The 16,830-nt window shown below is 37.7% G+C and overlaps 1 protein-coding gene across 1 annotated transcript in view; it reads left to right on the plus strand.

The window, feature by feature from the left end:
* LOC139689323 (ribonuclease H2 subunit B) overlaps nt 1-16,830 on the plus strand; it is a 50,586-nt gene that overhangs the window by 14,404 nt on the left and 19,352 nt on the right. Inside the window, exons 3-5 of the mRNA XM_071586407.1 lie at nt 864-960; nt 12,762-12,876; nt 16,352-16,531. Coding sequence (XP_071442508.1) covers nt 864-960; nt 12,762-12,876; nt 16,352-16,531 — 392 coding nt within the window. The remainder of the gene's footprint in view (nt 1-863; nt 961-12,761; nt 12,877-16,351; nt 16,532-16,830) is intronic.

Raw genomic sequence — 16,830 nt, forward strand, 5'->3', positions numbered from 1 at the left:
TACTATGGTGAATTTTGTTCTTGTGTTACTTTCAGTATCCTCTTCTGGGGTTCCTCTCCCCATGTGGGCATAATCTTCAAAATCCAACCGACGATTATACATATTATGAGCAATGCTCCTTGCAATGCAACATGTAAACCTCTCTTCAATAGACTTGGTGTATTACCAGTACCTTGCATATATATATTTAATGCCATCTTGCATTCAAAGAGTAATATTTTTCAGTTCAGGTCCAACCACGATTGCACCAGCCATATGTCAGAACACACAATTCCGCTCATCGGCCTAAAGCGATGGGGTTTAGGTTATTCAATAAACTTCCTGATGAAATCAATTTTGAAACAAAAGTATCTGTTTTCAATAAAAGCTGTTCAACCCATTCAAAAGTAATATGTTCTATTCTGTTAATAAATTCCTGTAATTTTCAATGCACATCAATGCGGCTTAATCAAATACTATGTAAATATGGTAGTGTATTGGTTTGTATGTATTTCTTCTAAAATTTTGAAGTTTATATCTGACGTCCTATATTTGTGTATGTATGAAGATGCAACAAATCTCCAGACAAACATACGCGTTACTATTATTAGGTTTTATTTGTGAAATTAGATGGAGGAAAATGTATGCATAAGAAAATTTATTTACTGGCCCATTAGAAGTCAAACCAAATGAATTTTGTACATCGCGCCCACTTTCAAGAGATTTTACCTATTCACTTTCCCAGTTTGCTCAGAATTTTTATGATGTTGCACATAATTGTTAATGCTATGACTATTACTCTGTTTGCATATAATCTGATGATATTTTTTATGGGTGTATTTGTTATCCTAAAAAAAATCCTGGTTTCCTTCTTTGATCCACAGGTCATGGTTCATTGAGGACAGTGTGAAATCTGAGGGAAAAATGCATCTATCAACACCCATTGACCCAATCTTCCTTGTCCTGCCATATTTAAGGAAGGTGTGTTTTAAATTTATGTGCTAATTTATAGGGTTGGCTTATGAATCAATAGGGCTCATTGTTTGCTGGATAATAATTGTTTGCAAAATGTGTGCTGAACATGCTTCATGCGTGGAGCACTTGTTGTTGGTCTTCTTTTCATTTAAGAATGAATAAATTAAGATTCACAATACATTAGAACTCATCATGTAAATTATCCCAAGAACTGTGGCAATTACGAAGCAGTGCCAGTCACCTGCTATATGCGTTAAAATGCAGAAATTTAAAATTGTGAAAGTCATTCAAGCAAAGCACTCAGCTGGACATTGAGGGATCCTGGTTTGTGTCCTGGACAAGGTGAATGAGTTTTACACTTTGAAATTTCTCCATTTCAACGTAAGCTTTTATTATTCCTGAAATGGAGAAAATGATTTGGTACTAACCTATTCTTAGTTAAGAAAACATACACACTTGAATTTGGTCCTTAAATTGAGAATATTAAATGAATTTTTGAAAATGAATCACTTCAGCTTTAAGCTTGTGCTCTTCTATGCTATTATATTGCAAATTTTAATTTCTCTACTTATTTGATTAGATTTGATTCTGTATCCATGGACTGCGAGCTTCATTTTGTGTGATGTCTATTTTTTTTTCAAATAACCGAAGGATATGTTCTGTGTCATTGCTTCTCAAAATATTATGACAATTTTCATGTAGTTTTCACAAAATGACTGCTGGATTATAGTTTTCTGTAAAATGCTCAAAAAAAGTTTTCTAGTTTAAATATTATCCTGGAACCCATTATTTTACCTAAAAATATGAAATATTGTTGGTTTATTTTTTATGAAAGATTCATGGATATTATTTTATCTTCAGTAATTGTTGGAGTAATAGTGATGGACTTTTTCTGGTCATTTATTACTTGAAAGTTCAGAAATAAATTGGGTAATTACAAATATGTTAAAAGTAAAAAATGTCCTTATCGTATTAAACATGAATGAATATTTTTCATCATTTTGGTTCAAAAACATAGTTTTTAGACCATGACAAATTTTCTATGTGGGCCATTTCTCCCTCTATTAATATTTGATGCCCTATGGACTACACCTTGATATGGTGGAAGTGCACCTAGAGCTGTGCCGGCAGGGCAATGATATTTGCTCCTGGTTGGGTCTACATGCCAAGATAAATCAAAGGGTAAGAGCCAGAGGGAAGGTAGTCCATGCAGCGTCTGTTCCTCAGCGAGGTGGCTGCAAAGGCATTTTAATCCTAGGGGGTGGATGGATATTGAGTGATGGTGTCATGTTAAAAAGACTCTGATAAGAAAACACAGAAGAGGACCTAATTAGTTAGAATAGGAGTTTGAAATGTTGGACAGATGTTGAAGGCAGGAAAATTAGAGAATATAAAGCAGCAGATAGGAAGAGTAAATATAATGTGTAAGGTAAGATTTAAGGATAACAGGGATTACTGGAATGGTAGTGATAGAGTAACATACAGTGAAGAGGAGGAGAGCCAGCGAGGGGTGGCGATTATAATGAATGAAAAGGTAGGAAAAAGCATAGTGTAAACAAAGGGCAAGCAGCTGATTGAATATTTTTTATATATTTAACGACTTTATTGGGGCAAGATTGAGACCTCGTAGCCCCTTCTTCCACCTAACCTTTAAACATTGCGGTAAAGACAATCACATACATCCATGCCCTAGGTGGAGGAAAAGCCGCCTAGGTGAGACTTGAACCTGCGACCTCTGGATTGGCAGGCGAGGGCATTACCCTGCCACCACTGGGGCCAGTATTATTATTTGTAGAAGTGAAAGCTGAACCAACAAACTTGGTCATTTTACAGGTCTAAATGCCTCCAAGCAAGCAGAGAGAGGAAGAAGTCGATAGGATATACAATCAGTTAGAGGATTTAGTCATAGTTCTGGGTAAATTATTAAAGAGTAATGGGGGATTTAGGAGTGACGGTAGGTGAAGGAAGAGATGGTGATGAGGTGGGCAACTATGGTTTAGGTGCAAGGAATGACCATGGGGAGAAAGCAGTATAAGGCTGCAGGAGACAGGGGTTAATCATCGCGAACACTTGGTTGAGACACCACAAATGATGTAGGGGTACATGGAAAACGCCAGGTGACTCGGAAAGGCATTTTGTTAGATTATATAATGGTTAGGCATACAGGGTCCGTACAATAAGTATCAGGACTGCTTCCAAAAATCAAAATTTGTAGCAATTATAATTACAATTACTCAATAATCTTCAAAATACATTCCTCCTGCATTGATACACTTAGTTCGGCACGTCTGCCACTCGTCAAAAGCCTGCTGGAAGTCTTGATTCTGGAATACTGTTGAGAGCCTTTGTCGTCGCCGCTTGAACTGCCTTGATGGAGTCAAATCGAAATCCTTTAGAGCTCCTTTTGAGCTATCCTTTGAGGTCATAACGTTGTCGAGAAAATTTTCATCTTCCTGGATGCAGTCCAAAATATTTTGCAAAATTTTCCCCCCGCGACAGTTTTTGTTTCTCACTCAAGACTGTCGGAACCAGCTTCGCGCACACTTTCCTCATCGCAAGATCCTCTGTTACAGTGGTGTGGACGGTTCTGACTTAAAGGCTGGTCTCCTCACTGATAAGTTCCAAAGAAACTGCGGGAGATGCCGCAACAGTAACTTTTTAACGGAGTCATCCGCTAATGTGCATTTCAATGCAACAATTTCAGTGTAAAAATCATTCGCCTTGACTGGGATTCGAACCCAGATCCCTCAATATCCGGTCGAGTGCTTTACCCACTTAAGCTACCGAGGCGTCCTCTTAAACTCTGAAATTTTGGGGCTTTTAAAGGAACAAGATGTTGTGACGAAATACCGTACATACAATGTCACAGGCATTCGTAGTCGTGCGCAAGGCACCACAGTCCACGAGGCTAAAACCAACTTTAAACACTTATGGTGTTTTCACTTTGACAAATTCCAAAGAAACTGCGGGAGATGCCGCAACAGTAACTTTTTAATGGAGTCATCCGCTAATGTGCATTTCAATGCAACAATTCAATTTCAATGCAATTTCAATGCAACAATACAACAAATGCTCACTGATAAGGGCGATGGTTAGATGCCTGTCAGAGTCCAAAACTTCTTTCACTTTGGCCACCTGAGGATTGGTTCGAGCGGTCGTCGGGCATCCTATGTCTTCGATGAGCTCCCAGCCTTCCTTAAACATTTTGCATCAGTCAAAAACTCTTGTGCAGCTTAAGGCATCATCCCCACAAGCCTGATTAATGAGTTCAAGGGTCTCCAACGTGGATTTCCCGAGTTTAACGCAAAACTTTGCAGCGTAAGCATTACTCGATGGTGCGCTCCATGCTGGCGCGACGACACCACAAACAATCACACGTCATCACAATAGTTCACCTCCTGTTGTAAGGGATGCCCGGAGGCGACTGAACTAAAGTACACCTGAGTGGTGGGGGACCTCTCTGCCAGGCCGACCGGTTGGACCCCCATCTACCGCTCCGCTGAGGCTACAGCAAACCAGTCACGATACTTATTGTACGGACCCTGTATATTTAGGAACAGCGTGATCAATTCACAGAATTTGTCAGGAGAGGATACAGATTCTGCTAATAATATAGTACAAATAAAATGCTATTTCAGATTCAAAAGGTTAAAATAGGAAAGACAGGTGAGGAAAATGATGACAGAACCAGGAGGAAAGAAGGGAGCTGCCCGAGGCATAAGAAAAAATTACGAGTATGGACAGGGAGAAAGATGAATCCATAGGAACAGTTAATTGGAATGGAACAAGGAAACCATGGATTACAGCCGAGATGATGAGGAAGGTATGTGAGGGAAGAAAATGGGAGAATATACAGAATTTGGTTGATGAAAGTACGAAGAGGTTAATATTTTTTTTCAGAGATAGTTGAGGCATTGTGCAGGCTTTGTGGGAATCCATACGAGTGCACTAGGAAGAGTCAACATACTTTGAGTTTCCACAGCATTAGACGGCAATGAATTCTATCTTGTGGGAATGCCAAGTATTTTGATTCTTCCTAGTGCGCAAAGAGATAAATACTGAACTGAGGTGGAAAACAAATAGAGTGAAAGAAGCATGGTAGAAGAATGTGTGTGAGGTTGTGGAATGTTAACAAGGGAAAGGTAAAAGCACTATCAGAAAGTAAGAAGGGTAAATCGGTGAATACTATTAAAGATATGCCAGGTAAATTATTAATCCAAATCAGGAAAAAATCAGGGTATGTGGGAATAGTAGGAAGAGGATCTAATAACCAAAAGATAATGTGCATACAAACTGAAGACATAGAAAGAGAATATAATGTAGTTGAGGATAGCTTAGGCTCAGGCATGCTTTATTAAGAGAGAGAGGGCATTATGGGAATTCAAATCAAATAAGGCTGTTGGGATAATTAACATTCCCATTGAACTACTTAATTTATGAAAATGTGGTAGGAACCATCTTTATCGGTTAATTCATGGAACTTCATGAGGGAGGAATTTGGGCGGAAGATTTCATCAGATCAATGTTAGTTCCCATCTCAAATAAGGGAAAGGTAGCTGTATGCAAGGATTATGGAAGAATAATTTGAATTTCACCTGCATCTAAGGTGATTATCTATGGAATGTTTAATTTGGGTTCAGAAAGGGAGAGGCACATTAAATGGAAGTTAAAAAAACTGAGGGTAGATTATAGTAATAATGTGGAAAAAAAATCTCTGTGATATTCCAAAAATTTCTTTAATTTGGTGGTAATAGAATTACTGTAGTGATGGCAAAATATTTTAAATGCGATGCCAACTTATCTGCATGATTAAAGACCTGTCATGAAAAATTAAAGGAGTTTCTCCTGGTAAGATAAAAATAACATTATGACAGTTTGTTTATGTATTTTACCTAAATCGTTTTAGCATACATGCACAAATGGCTATAAAATACTTAGATCTAGAGTCTCTCATTATAAATTTATCAGTTTTTGTGAAGAAGGCTGAAATGTCCCACACCAAAACCATTGTCTGCCTCGAGAGGACTTCTTATATCTCTACGACCTGTAGAGTTTCTAGGTGGTACGCCACTCTCTTTGCAAGGGCTTCTCTATTAGTTCTCTGTTTAGTGCCAGTTCTTTTAGATTCATGTAGCAGTGTCTTTGTTTCTGGCAATCCTGAAATTCCATCTTAGGTCTTCCTCTCCTCTTATGCCCTTGATCTTCTCCCCATCAGATTTACGCACCAATCTCAACATATTTTCTGGTCTTCCTTTAGCCTTTTTATTCTATTTTCTATATTGCCTGTTTCTTCCTCTCATACTCATATGGAGTTCCCAATAGATTAATAAATGAATTATCATATATTATTATTATAGATACAATGTGCATAGTACTTTGTCATAAACCATTTAGGAGCTTTTTTCATTGTTTCTTCTTTGATCGACTGACTTCAGTAGACCATGGTTGTCAAGAAACTTCAGTTTTATGTTCTATTTTATCCAAAGGCCCGTAAAAGTTCTTATAAGTGAAATTACACGAACAACCAAGTAAGTGACATTTAATACCAATTGAGTATAGTTAATTTTACCTGATTTGTTTTTCTTGTCTGAAAACTAATGTTTACCTATATTTCTCTTCTAAGAAGGCGTCACATTTGACTCTATTCTCCACTGTTTACCATAATTAACAATTATCCTCTGAATAATTTGGTTTTGGTATCTTGTCAATCATTTTTACCAAATGAATTATAAATAAATGTATACCTTTTTAAAATTTGTTGTCTCAGGCGTAACTTTGTGGAATTTGCATAACATATTGAAATGTAATGAAATAATTGACTTTGTAATTCCACACACTTTATTTAAAAACACACGACCCAGGTTTCGACGTTGAACGTCATCATCAGGTGGTCCTCATAGAAGCACGCTGGCTATATATACCTTCTGATCATAGGAGGGGGGGGGTTGGTCAGAGAGGGAGGTCGGAGGGGTAAAAAGGTTACAATGTAGCTGGGAAGAAAAGAGAATTACATTTTTGATTTAGAAGAGTGGTAGGTCTAGGAGTGGGGAGTGGGAGGGATACAAAATTTCGTTGGCAAGATCATCTTTCCAACGGACACATTTCAAAATTTCTAACTGCTCCAAAGCATCGAGCCTTTGACCTTTTTCTTCAAAATGAATAATTTTTGTCACAAAGTCACTTTTGTGATCACTTTCGATGAGGTGTTTTGCAAAGAGGGATGTTATGTTCTTATTTTTTACACATGTTTGGTGTTCTTTAATCCTTTCTTTAAATTTCCGTCCTGTTTGTCCAATATACTTTGTGCTACAATCCGAGCACTTTAACTCATACACTCCACTCCTCTCGTTTTCGGGGACTTTGTCTTTAGTGTGAGAGATCAGGTTCTTAAGGCATGAACGACTGTAAAAGGCACATTTAATTTTTTCTTTAGGTAAACTTTTAATTACTTTTTGAGAAATAGTCCCAAGATATAGTATTCTCCGCCATTTGGCAGTGGGATCTTTTACATGTTCGGGGTTGTAAATGTGGCTTAAGGCTATTTTTGTAAGTTTATTCCGGTATAGTTTATTTATTAGATCTTCTGAATACCCATTGTTTACTGCTAACGTTTTAATTACATTAAGTTCCTTATTTACATTGAATTTTGACATAGGGATAGCGGTCAAACGGTGGATCATTGCATGAAATGCCGAAAGCTTTTGGGTGAAGCAATGCCTTGAAGAGGAATTAATTAATTGGTCTGTATACATTTCTTTCCTAAAAATGGAATACTGTAACCCATCTTTGTCTTTAGAAATGGATAGGTCGAGGAAATTCAGGGAACCTTTTTCCTCTTTTTCACACGTGAATTGTACATTAGAATTGATAGAATTTAGATGTGCTAGGAACTGATCTAGTTGCCTATCAGAACCTGTCCACACACAGAAGACATCGTCTACATATCTTAACCAACAAAATACATTATTAATGAGAGGGTAGGCTGAGGAGAACAAAACTTTTTCAAAGTTGTCCATATACATATCGGCCAGGAGTGGGGACAAGGGCGAGCCCATGGCTAAACCATTGGGTTGTTGGAAATAGGTACCATTAAAAATGAAATAATTTTGGGAAACACACGTCTTAAGTAATGCACAAAGTTCACTTATAACTGGAACTGGGATGGATTTCCGGATGAGGATGTCTTCGGCAAGGTTCACCGCTTCCATGGGTGGCACGTTGGTGAAAAGGTTGCGTACATCAAAGGAAACAAGCATGCACTTTTTCGGGATGACCTTTTTCATAAGTTTGTTCACAAGGTCCAAGGAATTCACTACACCATATTCCGTGGAAAATTTGGAAACCTCCCTGAAGAGTACATTAAGCCTTTTCGCTAGTATGTGGTTGGGAGCTGACATATTTGATACTACAGGCCTGATCGGAATCCCATTTTTATGAACTTTAGGTAGCCCGAAAAACCGTGGTGCTGAGGGATTCATTTGCACTAGTTTCAACATTTCACAACTTTTGAATAACGTGTTACAAGATTTAATCACTTTCTTAATTTCTTGTTGAAACTTGGGGGTTGGGTCTGAACGAAGTACTTCAATGTTATTGTCCCTGATGAAGTCTTCGCATTTCGTGATGTAGGTATTTCGTTCTAATACAACCACTGCGCTCCCTTTGTCTGCTTTCTGGATGATCAAATTTTTCTCTGTCACTGAATGTTTAATGGACTTTAAGGCCTCGTACTCGGTAGAATACTTCATCTTTTTTACTCCAAGTTTTGAGAATTTAAGGAGCTCCTGGGAAACAACTTGTTTAACCGCGATATTTTCTTTCTGAAGGGCAACTTCAAGGTCAACAGCCAGGTTTTTAATGTTTTTAACAGAAATTGGAATTTTAGGTACGTACTTAAGGCCTTTTTCTAGCAAAGAAATCTCACTATTAGAAAAGGAATGTCCGGAAAGGTTAACGATTCGAGGCCCAAACTTATGGTCACACTTAGAACTTGTTGATTTTGAACTGGACTCCTTATTTCTCCGTAGTAAATCAAGCTTACGGTTCATTTTCGCTCTTTTTTGAAAGGAAATCTCACTGCACTTTTGACGGACCTCATTATCAAAGTATAGCCACTCGATCCAATGAAGTTTATGGGACAATTCCACGTATAAAAGTAGTAGATAATGGGATATAGCGTCTCGTTTAACATACCATTCGTGTAACTCCCTTTTAAGCCAGGCTTTCTTGGCTACTCCTATAGCGAACTTTCCTGCCGAGGATTGGGTTTTCTTACACTGAAGGTTGATGTACTTCGGGAAAACTCCAAGGGAGATGCAGCGGCTGTTGAAGAAGATGTTCAATGACGCATTCCGGTATTTTATGGAGAGTCTTCTGTAGAGGCTTGCCATAACTGCGTTACTGGCGCACTTAATAAAATTTGTTGTCTCAGGCGTAACTTTGTGGAATTTGCATAACATATTGAAATGTAATGAAATAATTGACTTTGTAATTCCACACACTTTATTTAAAAACACACGACCCAGGTTTCGACGTTGAACGTCATCATCAGGTGGTCCTCATAGAAGCACGCTGGCTATATATACCTTCTGATCATAGGAGGGGGGGGGTTGGTCAGAGAGGGAGGTCGGAGGCAGGAAAGTTCGCTATAGGAGTAGCCAAGAAAGCCTGGCTTAAAAGGGAGTTACACGAATGGTATGTTAAACGAGACGCTATATCCCATTATCTACTACTTTTATACGTGGAATTGTCCCATAAACTTCATTGGATCGAGTGGCTATACTTTGATAATGAGGTCCGTCAAAAGTGCAGTGAGATTTCCTTTCAAAAAAGAGCGAAAATGAACCGTAAGCTTGATTTACTACGGAGAAATAAGGAGTCCAGTTCAAAATCAACAAGTTCTAAGTGTGACCATAAGTTTGGGCCTCGAATCGTTAACCTTTCCGGACATTCCTTTTCTAATAGTGAGATTTCTTTGCTAGAAAAAGGCCTTAAGTACGTACCTAAAATTCCAATTTCTGTTAAAAACATTAAAAACCTGGCTGTTGACCTTGAAGTTGCCCTTCAGAAAGAAAATATCGCGGTTAAACAAGTTGTTTCCCAGGAGCTCCTTAAATTCTCAAAACTTGGAGTAAAAAAGATGAAGTATTCTACCGAGTACGAGGCCTTAAAGTCCATTAAACATTCAGTGACAGAGAAAAATTTGATCATCCAGAAAGCAGACAAAGGGAGCGCAGTGGTTGTATTAGAACGAAATACCTACATCACGAAATGCGAAGACTTCATCAGGGACAATAACATTGAAGTACTTCGTTCAGACCCAACCCCCAAGTTTCAACAAGAAATTAAGAAAGTGATTAAATCTTGTAACACGTTATTCAAAAGTTGTGAAATGTTGAAACTAGTGCAAATGAATCCCTCAGCACCACGGTTTTTCGGGCTACCTAAAGTTCATAAAAATGGGATTCCGATCAGGCCTGTAGTATCAAATATGTCAGCTCCCAACCACATACTAGCGAAAAGGCTTAATGTACTCTTCAGGGAGGTTTCCAAATTTTCCACGGAATATGGTGTAGTGAATTCCTTGGACCTTGTGAACAAACTTATGAAAAAGGTCATCCCGAAAAAGTGCATGCTTGTTTCCTTTGATGTACGCAACCTTTTCACCAACGTGCCACCCATGGAAGCGGTGAACCTTGCCGAAGACATCCTCATCCGGAAATCCATCCCAGTTCCAGTTATAAGTGAACTTTGTGCATTACTTAAGACGTGTGTTTCCCAAAATTATTTCATTTTTAATGGTACCTATTTCCAACAACCCAATGGTTTAGCCATGGGCTCGCCCTTGTCCCCACTCCTGGCCGATATGTATATGGACAACTTTGAAAAAGTTTTGTTCTCCTCAGCCTACCCTCTCATTAATAATGTATTTTGTTGGTTAAGATATGTAGACGATGTCTTCTGTGTGTGGACAGGTTCTGATAGGCAACTAGATCAGTTCCTAGCACATCTAAATTCTATCAATTCTAATGTACAATTCACGTGTGAAAAAGAGGAAAAAGGTTCCCTGAATTTCCTCGACCTATCCATTTCTAAAGACAAAGATGGGTTACAGTATTCCATTTTTAGGAAAGAAATGTATACAGACCAATTAATTAATTCCTCTTCAAGGCATTGCTTCACCCAAAAGCTTTCGGCATTTCATGCAATGATCCACCGTTTGACCGCTATCCCTATGTCAAAATTCAATGTAAATAAGGAACTTAATGTAATTAAAACGTTAGCAGTAAACAATGGGTATTCAGAAGATCTAATAAATAAACTTTACCGGAATAAACTTACAAAAATAGCCTTAAGCCACATTTACAACCCCGAACATGTAAAAGATCCCACTGCCAAATGGCGGAGAATACTATATCTTGGGACTATTTCTCAAAAAGTAATTAAAAGTTTACCTAAAGAAAAAATTAAATGTGCCTTTTACAGTCGTTCATGCCTTAAGAACCTGATCTCTCACACTAAAGACAAAGTCCCCGAAAACGAGAGGAGTGGAGTGTATGAGTTAAAGTGCTCGGATTGTAGCACAAAGTATATTGGACAAACAGGACGGAAATTTAAAGAAAGGATTAAAGAACACCAAACATGTGTAAAAAATAAGAACATAACATCCCTCTTTGCAAAACACCTCATCGAAAGTGATCACAAAAGTGACTTTGTGACAAAAATTATTCATTTTGAAGAAAAAGGTCAAAGGCTCGATGCTTTGGAGCAGTTAGAAATTTTGAAATGTGTCCGTTGGAAAGATGATCTTGCCAACGAAATTTTGTATCCCTCCCACTCCCCACTCCTAGACCTACCACTCTTCTAAATCAAAAATGTAATTCTCTTTTCTTCCCAGCTACATTGTAACCTTTTTACCCCTCCGACCTCCCTCTCTGACCAACCCCCCCCCTCCTATGATCAGAAGGTATATATAGCCAGCGTGCTTCTATGAGGACCACCTGATGATGACGTTCAACGTCGAAACCTGGGTCGTGTGTTTTTAAATAAAGTGTGTGGAATTACAAAGTCAATTATTTCATTACATTTCAAAATGTATACCTATTTCTGGAAAATTTCCTGTGCACCATTTTGTCTGGTGTAAGACCGCTCACCACTGGCTAATGCCGCTTTTGGATGCTATGAGCATACAAATTTTCATATTTATGAAACTTTTGGTCACTGATAAAACACTGATCCCCTGACTCACATTTGCAGTTGGTGGAGTTTCGTCATCTAGCAGTTAATAATTCTCCCTGGTGGAGTGACTCAGATACCCTCTTCATAATAACCCCCAAAGTATTTTTATACCCCGGTTTTTGTTGATTTTACCTCTGCGTTCAATTTTAATTTTGGTGTTTAATTCAACTTGCCAAAGGGATAAGCGAAAGGTGATCACTCTAAATATAAACATGGGTTGGGACCAGAACCTGAAACAAAGGATGTGCAAGTAAGAAAAACGTGCTGTCAAGGGGTGTCTCAACAAGGGTCAACTTTGTTGGTAGTGATAGTTGCGTGATGTTTTACATACAATTGTATGTACGGTATATTTCGTCACGGCATCTTGTTCCTTTAAAAGCCCCAAAATTTCAGAGTTTAAGAGGACGCCTTGATAGCTTAAGTGGCTAAAGCACTCGACCGGATATTGAGGGATCTGGATCCCAGTCAAGGCGAATGATTTTTACACTCTGAAATTGTTGCATTGAAATTTTGTGTAGTTAATATATGAATGAGGTCATGTGTAATGAGCAACATTTTCCTCTTTGTAGATGAGTCAGTGTGTGCCATTGGACCAAATTTTGAAGGATGATGAGTTTCCAGAGACGGCTCGCTTGTTCCATTCCCTGGGTTTCAAGCACTTGAATCAGGTGGCAGATCGAAAAGGTGACACGCTTCCCTAAGTTACTCTGCAGTTCTTATTTCACCCTGGTAGTATGCCCTATCCCAAATTAGAAGTTTATTTTAGGGAGAGCAATCATGCATTTATGGTGGGTTTTGGTCAAGATTCCATTTGTTGGATTGATTCAATTCTTGTGGTTTACTGGGTCAAGAGGATCAAAATGAGAAAGATCCATTCAGGAACCGATGCCATCCATGGGGATATTTGACAATATAACGCCTGAAAACCACTCATTCAGTAATTCTTCATACTGGGAATTCTGGACGTATATTCTTCTTTTTAGACAAATATAGACCCTAATAGAGTCTAATATACACTGGTTTGCATGTTTCAGGATTGGGTTGTAAATTATTCACAATTGTATTCTGTGTGGAGGCCTGCAATCTTAGATGTTTTGCCAGAACATACAGATTTCATCGTTTGAATCAATTTATTTTCATAACTTTTATTTTGCTCTCTAATTAAATATATTACTTTCTTACCTTGTCTTCCCATTGCCAAACAGGATATAATTCACATTCCCAAGTAATCGCAGAAAACTTGGAACATGAAAATCTTAGCTGCCCCACCATTCAACTTGTGCAAGAAAGTTTGAGAAGTTTTTCAAAGAAAGTAAAATTATTTTTGATTCAGTGTAGTTTTGGCGTGATGAAGCGTTTCGACACTTTTTATTATTCAGGTGCCCATTACTGTCATATCGAGGCTGTACGTATTATCCCAGATGCCAGTCACTAGTTCTTGCTTTTTTCTCCCTTCAACATGTTTGGGTCGAAGTCATTTTCATTCCTCGTCATTTCAACTTAAGTGTAATTTTGAATTGTCTCCCTCAGGTGATCTTACCATGAAAAAATTATGTGATAAACCCCTAGTCCAAAAATCGCATTCATTTCAGAGCATGAATATTTTTCTGGGAGACTGAGATTACAAGTTTAAGTAGTTCACATTTCTGTCACTTGCACTGTCCTGCAATATTCAAATTCTTTGCTTAAACCATTCACATTACTGCTTTCTCCCATCTTTTTCGTAGGATATGTGCAAAACAAAGTCAAAAAAGTTTTTACAAAGGCTACTGTACATAAATAACTGTTTTAAAATTTGAATTTTTTTAAAATCCAGCAAATAGTGGGAAAAGTGTAAATGAAATTGTGCAAGTGTGGGGGAAATTAGTGGGATGCGGCAGTGACGTTGAAAATTTCAGGAAAACGTAAATTCTGATAACCAAATTATGGGGGTTTCTCTTTAATCACACAAAATTGATGGTGATAGTAAGGTTTAAAGAAGAGCTTTGTTATCCAGAGAACAAATGAGCTTTAAGCTAATTAGAATTTTGTTTTATTTTTCTTTACCAACTTGCAAAACAGTCTCGGCAAGTTCAATCCAGTTTGCAATTTTCTATGCACGCCCAGGTGGGTGCAGGTTGCCGAAAAGTGGGTTTCGGCAGTAGGTTAATAAGTAGAAAAATTTATATTTTCCAATATATTTTTATTTTGCTTTTCTCTAATTTATTGTTTATGTACAGATTTAAATGTCACATCGTAATGGTTTAGTCACAAAGCCGTGTAGTGGAAGTTCATCAACTCCACCAAGGCATCCTCTTACATTCCCAAAATTTGATTCTGACACTGGACTGAGGCACTACTGGCACGGCTACGAATGCCTGTGACATTGTGTGGTATTTGGAAAAATGAATGATGCATGTTTTACTAATTACAGGTGTTGTTCAAATCCCTGAAATTCGTCTGTATTGGTCAAATGACACTGTGTACATGAACACCCTAGTAAAAAATATTATGCCTCGGGATTGTTTTCTAGCCAATTGAAAGTATTGGCACTTGTGTTTTATTGATCAAGCACAATGTGAAGATTGTTTGCGTATGATAAACTCTATTTGTTAAAAAATAAATGAAAACTTTAAAAGACCCGGGAAAGGAGTTGTGATGGATGAAAGTGTGGTTTGGTGGCGTGGTGTTCTTCTATTTCACCAATATGTGCAGGGTGGCGACATACAAGTAAATGTAAGTTGAAACTATAAGTCTGCCTTCCCAAAGGGCACACTTGCAATGTGGTTTTATCTTCTGGCAAAAGAGAGCATTCTTCTAAGAAGGGATATGCACATGACATAGTAATGAGGCTTATGAATGAACTTTTATAAGAAGGTCGCATATTATCCCTGGACAGGTTCTACATTAGTGTACCTCTAGCTGAAGAGTTATTAGAGGAAAATGCATACCTGTATGGTGCAGTACGCCCCTACAAGAAATATTTACCCATGGCCACAAAGATCAAACAAATAAGGGGTTATATATTAGACCTACAAAATTCAGACCAAATAAAATTTGTTAAATGAACTGCCAAGAGGTCTGCACTCATGTTGACAACATGCAAAACTCACAATTGTACTTCAGTTGACATAAGAACGACTCTTAGAAAACCAGATACCATTATAAGTAATAACAAGCCAAGATAGGTGGTGAATTATCTGATCAAATATCTTCTTGTTACACATCGTTGAGGAAGACAATAAAGTGGTATAAAAAGTTATTGATAGATCTTATTTGTGGCACCATGTTGCTAAATGCTGACTGCATTTCCAAGAAGTTAGCTAGTAACAGTTAAAGCTAAGCATTTTACAATTTCGTGAAAACATAATTCCTGTTTAGCTTGATCATCCAACGATTGTTGCTTCATCACTAGCATCAGAGAAAAAGCAGCATTACCTTGAGAAGTGTGAAGGTGGATGAAAACGGCAAAGATGTAAAGAGTGCTGTAGCTCAGTGACCAAAAGAGGTGGAAGATGGGCGGCGATGAGATAACTGAAAATGCTGCGACTTGTAAATGCGTGTATTGCAAGAAAAAACGAGTACTATGCCTCTAATGGCTTATGAGTAACTGCATAATTAGTGTACTTATTCTTTTGTTATTGGAACATAACTAAGAAAAATATTTCATTTTCCTATATAATTTTTGTCTACCATATAAAAGACAAATAATTATCCCAATGCTGAGCTTTTTTCAATTTTGTAGTATTGTGTTTATTAAGACAATAATCCTAAATCTATGAAATTAAAACTAAACAGAACCACTTATGTGTTGGGGAACTCTTCAATTTGCATTGCCATCCAACGGCTGCTCTCAAATTTCTTATACAGATATTAGGACGGCATGACTCACCGGTGGGTCACCCTGGGGTGGACTTGTGAATGAAAATGTAATGAAAGAAAACGTAGGCCCCAGTGTGTTTAAGGCTGTGCTTGCAAAATGCTGGGGAAATTGAAATGAATGTGTGACAGCTAGACGCAGTACAGAGAATCAAATATTGTGCCTCTGGAGTTGCAGTTTGTGATATTTATTTGCAGTTTTGATCAACTTTTACAAGTATGACAGATTTCTTCAGAGTTGAACTCAAGACTTTTTTATAATTATTTTTTGTCTGGAACATTAAATCACTTTTTTTCCTAGGAGATGAAGAATTAAATGCATATAAATACAACGAAGAAAAGACCCTGACATGGCTACAACGCAAGACAGAGAGAGTTGCTGAAATTTTGCGTCAAAAAGGTGTTCATGTTGGTGGTGGTGCTGTATCTTCTACGTTCCTGAAGACTGCAAAGCAGCAACAAACAGATTCTGACTCCAATGGTGAGATCTACACTTTTGCATTTTGCAAATAATATTCTCTTAGAATAAATTTACCTAATATATAAGTTTTCAACTTTTATTCGATGTCTTTAAAGCCATGCGTTTTATTCGGTAATACTGAATGTTGTGAAACAATAGTTGAATTAGGAAAGTGTCTCCTCTTCCAACACTAAAAAGTTAATTATGTATCATTGCATGCCAAGCAACAGCAGGATAAACATTTAGAAATATTTTAAAATAAGACTTAATATATAATGTGCAGGTTCCAGATAAGAGGCTTATCCGCAACCCGTACATAT

Source organism: Hetaerina americana, unplaced genomic scaffold, assembly GCF_022747635.1.
Source record: "Hetaerina americana unplaced genomic scaffold, ioHetAmer1.1.p SCAF_22, whole genome shotgun sequence".
NCBI classification, from domain to species: Eukaryota; Metazoa; Arthropoda; class Insecta; order Odonata; family Calopterygidae; genus Hetaerina; species Hetaerina americana.